The sequence below is a fragment of the Palaemon carinicauda genome, unplaced genomic scaffold (genome assembly GCF_036898095.1).
Source record: "Palaemon carinicauda isolate YSFRI2023 unplaced genomic scaffold, ASM3689809v2 scaffold981, whole genome shotgun sequence".
In the NCBI taxonomy this organism is placed as follows: Eukaryota; Metazoa; Arthropoda; class Malacostraca; order Decapoda; family Palaemonidae; genus Palaemon; species Palaemon carinicauda.
This window is the reverse complement of record NW_027172293.1, coordinates 42,501-51,141: the sequence shown is the minus strand read 5'-3', so window position 1 is coordinate 51,141 and position 8,641 is coordinate 42,501. Positions and strand designations below refer to the sequence as shown.

The 8,641-nt window shown below is 43.9% G+C and overlaps 1 protein-coding gene across 1 annotated transcript in view; it reads left to right on the top strand.

Annotated features, from left to right (window-relative positions):
• Positions 1-1,612: 1,612 nt before the first annotated feature.
• Positions 1,613-8,641, top strand: part of LOC137637755 (basic salivary proline-rich protein 4-like) — a gene marked incomplete at its 3' end in the record, with an annotated part of 16,315 nt that continues 9,286 nt past the window's right edge. The window contains exon 1 of the mRNA XM_068369891.1: positions 1,613-1,864. Within this exon, the coding sequence (XP_068225992.1) occupies positions 1,613-1,864 (252 nt within the window). The remainder of the gene's footprint in view (positions 1,865-8,641) is intronic.

Sequence of the window (8,641 nt, the reverse complement as noted above, 5' to 3'; positions counted from 1 at the left end):
AGAGATCTAGATTGGTCAGTTGACGGTGCCCAATTCAAGAGGGCGGAAAAATGATGGGAATACCAAATATTGCAGTAATGTTATATAATTAGGCCCCCCCAAAAAATGTTTGTTTATATATATATATATATATATATATATATATATATATATGTATATATGTATATATACATATGTATATATATATACATACATATATATATATATATATATATATATATATATATATATGTATATATATATATATATATATATATATATATATATGTATGTATGGTGTGTCTATGTGATATGTATATATATATATATATATATATATATATATATATATATATATATATATATATAACTTTCATGTGTGTATCGCCATGCACTAGCATACTGTAACTTTGTAGTATAATTTCCTTTTTCATAGTGTGCCCATGAATTGACGGTAGACCATGGCCATTAACGGTTGCCAGCCAGTGTTTATTAAAACCTTTAGCTACTAAATGGAATAGAGAAAGAATATTGCATGGCGATGGATTGGTAGGGAATTTCATGTTTGTTTCTCTAATTCATGCCTTTTCAGTAGAATGGTTCGTTTAATCCTTTGCAATAGCTTCGTGAAATTCTATTTTTTTTCTGGAAAATTTATTTACTCGTGGGCTGTTATACTGTGTATAATACCTCTTTCAGTATATCTATCTATTCAGTTTTCCTTGAATGGATTTATGAATTTAACTTTGTTCAATTTTCATAGCAGTTACATAGTTAATTCTCATTTTCATTCCTTCTTGCTCATGAGGCTAAATATTACATTATATTCGAGAAGTTTTATTCCATCTGTGATCAAATTGTGGAATGATCTTCCTAATCGGGTAGTTGAATCGGTGGAACATCAAAAGTTCAAACTTGTAGTAAATGTTTTTATGTTGAACGGGGTGACATAAGTCTCTTTTTATAGACCTCCTGAGTCTTTTAGTGATAGCTTCGACTTCAAACACATTGAATTCATTTATGGGAACACCAAGGTCTTCCTCAGCTTCAGGTATATCAATGAAATTATTCCCTTGATATCTACTATTAATGACCCCACTAAAGTGTACAGTAAAACGTGGCCTTTCTTCATCTTCTGTTGTTATAACAGATCCATCTCCCTTTTTGATGGGCACATGCTTCTTCTTCTTTGCCTCAGTAGAGATTTCTAGGAGCAATTCTACCATAGGATGATGACTTCAGAGGCCAGTAGCGAATGTCAAGTACTCTGGAAGGCTTAGCATTTGGTATCAGAAGTGGATGTATACTAGATGGAAGGTATCCAGGTATGCTAAAGAGGTTTTCTGGAATAAAATTGGCAGTGGAATAAAATATGAGTGATCAGACCTTTACGACCTATTTATAATCACCACCTGCAGACAAGGCATTCATATTCCATAACGAAGCCAGTAGCTGACATTCATCATTTCCCGGAGTTGATTCCTTTGAAATAAAAAGACTGAGAAACGTAGATCACGTGATAACGACTTCACTGCCATTATCTCGTCGTGAATAAACTGATAAATTCCTCGCCATTAGGAGTATTTTGCCTTAACGAAGAACTCTTTTATAAAGAAGCGGGCATCATTTCAACATGAATTCAACATCATTAAAGCCAGAATGCCGGGCTGCTTTACAACCCTATTTCAGCGCCAACTATTCAGCAGCACACTTAAAAACCAAGATCGTACTAATGGGAACCTTGCCCGTAATGCCATTTGGACATTTGGCACCACCATCCCTAAGGAGGGGTGATGTCCCCTACTCATATGCGGGTAATTCCCCGGAAGCCTTGATGAGCAGTCCGGGAGTTCTTATTAGTAAGTCCCATTTAGAGACGCCGTCGGTGATTATAGATGATGGAACTAATCTGCCTCTCTGAGGAGAGTGTTCAGTCAGTGATACTACATTCAAGGAAGAATATCATTCTCCTTATACCTCCTCCTGCAATTCCTACTTTCTCTCCCTATACCTCTTCCTCTTTCACCTGTTCCTTCTCTTCCTATACCTCTTCCTCTTCTTCCCAGGTCGTTCTCTTCCTATATCTCTCCCTCATCCCCTTGCTCATTGTCTCTCTATGCCTCTTTCTCCTAGTCTTAGGTTTCTCTCTTCCCGTACCTCTTCAACGTCACCCTGTTTCTTCTTTTCCTATACCTCTTCCTTTTCTCGCTGTTCCTTCTCTTCCCATGCCTCTCGAACTTCCATCTATTCCTTCTCTTCAAATGCCTCTACCTCTTCCCTCTGTTCCTTCTCTTCCTATACCTTTTCCCCTTCCTCTTCCCCCTGTTCCTTCTCTTCCTATACCTCTTCCTCCCTTCATTCCTTCTCTTCCCATACCTCTCCAGCTTCCATCTATTCCTTTTCTTCCTATACCTGTTCCTCTTCCAAATGTTTCTCCTCTTCCTATACTTCTTCCTCTTCCCCTTGATCCTTTTCTTCCTATATCTCTTCCTCTTCCCCTTGATTCATCTCTTCTATAGCTCTTCCTCTTCCCCCACTGGTCCTTCTCTTCTTATTCCTCTTCAATTTCCCGCTCTATACCTCGTCCTCTCCCCACCCCTGTGCATTCTCTTCCTATACCTCTTCCTCTCTCTTTTGCTCCTTCTCTTCCTATACCTCTTCCTCTTCGCACTGTTCCCTCTCTTCCAATACCTCTTCAACGTCCCTCTGTTCCTTCTCTCCCTCGTGCCCCTCCTTCATGAGATGTCTGGCTCAAGGAAGAATTAAGATTTTCATTATGAGAGCTTTCCTGTGTCCACAGAGGAAACTTTTAGGTAGGAGTGCTAAAAGGGATATAGAGAGGAGTTATTAAAAGGATTGGTGCAGTGGGGTGTTAGGAGAACAGATATGAACGGGAAAAAGAGAGAGAAAGAGAGAGAGAGAGAGAGAGAGAGAGAGAGAGAGAGAGAGAGAGAGAGAGAGAGAGAGAGAGAGAGAGAATTTATATAACTAATTTTTCTGTAAATATTAAATATATTCTAATGATAATTACAATGATTTTGAAAGATTATTCGTCACCTGAGTTTCGTTCGACAGTGTTTCAAATATATATATATATATATATATATATATATATATATATATATATATATATATATATATATATATATATATATATATAGGCTATATATATATATATATATATATATATATATATATATATATATATATATATATAAATGTATATGTATAAATATATATTGTACCAACCGTGTGTCACACGATTGTACATAGTTAATTTTGTGTATATATTACGCTTGTACCTTCGCTCTTCCCTCACGCTAAAATGAACCAGATTAAACATGTCTGCTATTCTCCTCTGTAACAGTGTCTGTTTTTTCAAACATGAAAATTCTTGTTGCTTTGATCTTTTATATATAAAGGAGAGTGTTCTATAATACAGTTACTCAGTTGCTTTCACATTGTCTTTGAGTCACAACCTTCTCTCGGCTCGTCACATTGATGACCCCGGAAGTCGACTCGCTCCTCCCGCCTTCCACCCCACCTCGCCCCTCCATCGTTGGTACTATGGCAGACTCTACGGAAGTTGGTGCTGCGGCTGCTCCATTGAAACTTTCATCGTTCGCCAGCGGAGAGGCGTTTGCTTGGTTTTAGCGCGCAGAAGTCCAGTTTCACATCAAGGGCATGACTCGCTCAACCACCAAAGCAGATTATGTTCTCGCGGCGATACCCGAGGACACCTTCCTGGAAATATCCGACTGGCTTTGTGAACAAGGAGACACCCCAATAGCGTATGACGCCCTCAAAACATACCTTCTGCAGCAGTACTCGCCGTCACCAGCCGCCCGTATAGCAAAGCTTTTTCAGCTCTCCCAACAACCGTTGGGGGACCAAAGGGCTTCGCTTGCCCTCAGGGAAATGACCAGTATCGCTCGCCTGCAACCTGCCGCAGACGGCTCTCCTCATGAGGTAAACCTAATTCGTGCCCTTTGGATATGCCGATTACCCGGACCTATACGCGCTGCCATACCCGATGTCGATAGTTTACCCATAAAGGACTTGATGACCAAAGCCAACGCCCTTATGGACAGCCACTTCAAGACCTCCATCAACGCCTCCACCCCTGACAAAGAGGACACCTATTCAATGTCAACCAATGCTGATGTGAATGCCGTAGGACATACACGCCTACCCCGTGACGTGCCAAAGCGGCAACAAAGCCACCCACCACCCACCACTCGCTCGCGCCCCAACCAACAACTTCTACAGCCACTTACTACCTCCCATCCACCGCAGTTTTGCTACTACCACTTCAGATTCGGGGCAACCGCGAAGAAATGTGCCAAGGATTGTCAGTGGCCAAAAAACGTGTAAGTAGGCCATTGCTCGTGGTGGTGGCCTCCCGTGTTTCTAATCTTTTCTTTTTACATGATGCAGGAACAGGCGTGCGATTTTTGGTAAACACGGGTGCTTGTCGTTCTCTTTAGCCAAGGGAACTCTTCAGGACACGACGTAGTCTGTCTACATCTGCCGACGTCCGCTTGGTAGCTGCCAACGGATCTGCAATACCCACCTACGGTTACGAGAACCTCCCATTATCGTTCGGAAATGGTAAATTTAATTGGAAGTTTCTCGCTGCTGACGTCACATTGCCAATCCTCGGTGCGGATTTCCTCTCTCATTTCCACCTTCTGGTCGATATCGCCCACAAATGATTGGTCAACGTAGACTCGTACTTGTCGACACCTCTTCAACCCGCCCCCTCCAACCTCGCTCTCCACATCAGCGCACCCACGGATGCCTACACCCCTCCTGACGTCGTACCCGGAAGTTTTCCGTCCAGAACTTCACCAAACGCCCACGGGCCCTGCCAAGCATGGTATTTATCACCATATCAAGACAACGGGACCCCCAGTCTTCGCAAAATTCAGACGTCTGGCACCGGAACGATTGGCAGCCGCAAAACAGACGTTCGCCGAAATGGAGGAAATGGGCCTTTGCCAAAAGGCCTCCAGCCCATGGTCGTCACCCTTACACATCGTTCTGAAGAAAGACGGCTCCCTCCGTCCGTGCGGGGATTACAGGCGCCTCAACATGCAAACAGAACCGGATCACTACCCCTTCCCAAACATTGCCGACGTGACCTCCTGCCTGCACAAAGCGAAGATTTTCTCTACACTCGACCTCCTGAAGGGGTATTATCAGGTGCCTATGAACCCAGAAGACATCCCCAAGACTGCCATCACCACTCCGTTTGGTATATACACCTTCAATTACTCCTCTTTTGGCCTTCGTAATGCTGGGGCCACGTTTGAACGTCTCATGGATGGCATCTTAGGGGACCTCCCCTTCTGTGTATGTTATGTGGACGACATACTTGTGTTCTCCTCCTCAAAAGAGGAACACCTCCGTCACCTGCACATTGTGCTCGACCGCCTGCAACAAAACGGCCTTGTACTCCGGTTACGACAAGTGTACCTTTGGCGCCAACAAAGTGTCTTCTTAGGGCACTGCACCACTCCTGAAGGAGTCCATCCCCTCCCTGAGTAGGTAGCAGCCGTTCAGGACTTCCCCGCGCCTTCGACCATCAAAGCTCTGCAAGAATTTTTGGGCATGATCAACTATTATCCCGTTTTCTGCCAGCCATTGCCCCCACTCTTGCTCCCCTCTACGCCTCCCTCAAGGGCAAGCCAAAGGACCTGAAGTAGGGTCCCCTTCAAGAAACGGCCTTCTGCAATGCAAAGAAGGCCCTATCAACTGCTGCGGCTCTCACTTTTCCTATCCCACATGCCCCTCACCGTCTCTCCACCGATGCCAGCGACGTCCTATTGGTGCAGTACTCGTGCAGGTGGTCAACGGCTCGCCCCACCTATTGGCCTTCTTCAGCAGAAAACTGTCCAAGGCAGAATTGGGTTATTCTACCTTCGATCGCGAATTTCTGGCGGTGCACTTGGCTGTCCGTCACTTTCGCCCTTCGTCATTTGCACAGACCACATGCCTCTGGTGCACACCTTCACTCGACAGTCTGACGCCTGGTCCGCCCGTCAACGCCGACATCTCTCCACCGTGGCTAAATACAATTGCACCCTTCAATACGTCCCTGGGAAAATTAATCCCGTTACCGATGCCCTGTCAAGAAACACGTTGGCTGCCGTTCAACCGGGATTGGATTACAATGCCCTGGCTGAAGCTCAACCACAGGATCCAGAGTATCAAGCATGTAGGACATCCTGCACATCCCTCCGTTGGGAAGACTTCCCCCTCGAAGACTCCAACACCACCCTCCTCTGTGACGTCAGTACTGGTAGACCGCGACCTTGGATCCCTGCTCCCATGCGCCGGCAGGTGTTTGATTTCATTCACGGCCTTTCACATCCCTCGTGCCGTTTTACTGCACAGCTCTGAAGACGAAGTTCATTTGGCATGGCATTTCTAAGGATGCTAAGGATTGGGTCCGCGCCTGTACTTCTTGCCAAACTTCCAAAGTACATCAACATACGGATTCAGGAGTGGGCACCTTTCTTCAACCTCAGCGTCGTTTCACACACATTCATGTCGACGTTGTAGGTCCCCTACCCACATCACAAGGTCATCGTTACCCGTTTACCGTCATCGACTGCTCCACTCGTTGGCCTGAAGCCATTCCCATGGAAACTGCAACGTCCGCCTCATATACATCTGCCTTACTCTCAGGATGGATTGCAAGATTTGGTATCCCTGAGCATATTACTTCTGACAGGGGTACCACTTTCACCTCTCAATTGTGGACATCATTAGCAAATCTCCTGGGCATCACCCTACATCACACAACGGCCTACAACCCCGTTGCCAATGGAATGGTTGAGCATTTTCATCATACCTTCAAAGCAGCTTTGATGTCCCGCTGCAAGGATTCCAACTGGTTTACTCAGCTTCCCTGGGTCCTCCTGGGACTAAGGACCACTCCTAAAGACGCCCTCGACGTCTCGGCAGCTGAAATGGTGTATGGCAATCCGTTGGTCGTCCCTGCCGAATTTTTTCCTTCTACAACCTCCTCCGACGATCTCCAGCGCATACGTCACGTCATGGGAAAATTTACTCCATGCCGCCAGACGTACAAGCCCCCAGCGAAGTATCACATACCGACAGACTTGCACTCTGCAATGCATGTCTTCCTGCGCAACGACACTAGCAAGCCACTGCTAACGCCCCCTTACAGGGGCCCTTTCCTTGTGATCCGACGCAGTCCGAAAGCATTCCTACTAAACATTCGTGGCAAAGAAGACTGGGTCTCCATTGATCGTCTAAAACCTGCTTATCTCCTGCCAGATGACCCGCCTACAGTTTGCCTCTCTAGATCAGGGCGCCCTATTTAACATGTACAGTATGTCCTTTTTAGGGGAGGAGCCATGTACCAACCGTGTGTCACACGATCGTACATAGTTCATTTTGTGTATATATTATGCTTGTACCTTCGCTCTTCCCTCGCACTAAAATGAACCAGATTAAACATGTCTGCTATTCTCCTCTGTAACAGTGTCTGTTTTTCAAACATGAAAATTCTTGTTGTTTTGAGCTTTTGTATATAAAGGAGAGTGTTCTATAATAAAGTTACTCAGTTGCTTTCACATTGTCTTTGAGTCAAAACCTTCTCTCGGCTCGTCACAATATATATATATATATATATATATATATATATATATATATATATATATATATATATATATATATATATATATATATATATGTATATATATATATATATATATATATATATATATATATATATACATATACATATATGTATATATATAAATATATATATAAATATATACTGTATATGGATAAATATCAACACAACATCGTGTTCAAATAGAAATAAATTTCTACCTTATACTTGGGATCGAACGCTAGCCCCTTCTAATGAAAGGCCAGGTCGAAACCAACCATGTCACGAGAGCCCATAAAAAGAATTGGAACCTGACCGCTACCAGCTGTCCGAGGATTTACCTGGCGAGACATCAGTCTCTTACCAGCGAGTTTTACCCAATTCCCCGGGCCACCACGTGACACAATTGGTAGTAATTCATTCAAATTACCCCTAATGAGTCAATATGGATAAATATCAACACAACATCGTGTTCAAATAGAAATAAATTTCTACCTCATACTTGGGATCGAACGCTAGCCCCTTCTAATGAAAGGCCAGGTCGAAACCAACCATGTCACGAGAGCCCATAAAAAGAATTGGAACCTGACCGCTACCAGCTGTCCGAGGATTTACCTGGCGAGACATCAGTCTCTTACCAGCGAGTTTTACCCAATTCCCCGGGCCACCACGTGACACAATTGGTAGTAATTCATTCAAATTACCCCTAATGAGTCAATATGGATAAATATCAACACAACATCGTGTTCAAATAGAAATAAATTTCTACCTCATACTTGGGATCGAACGCTAGCCCCTTCTAATGAAAGGCCAGGTCGAAACCAACCATGTCACGAGAGCCCATAAAAAGAATTGGAACCTGACCGCTACCAGCTGTCCGAGGATTTACCTGGCGAGACATCAGTCTCTTACCAGCGAGTTTTACCCAATTCCCCGGGCCACCACGTGACACAATTGGTAGTAATTCATTCAAATTACCCCTAATGAGTCAATATGGATAAATATCAACACAAC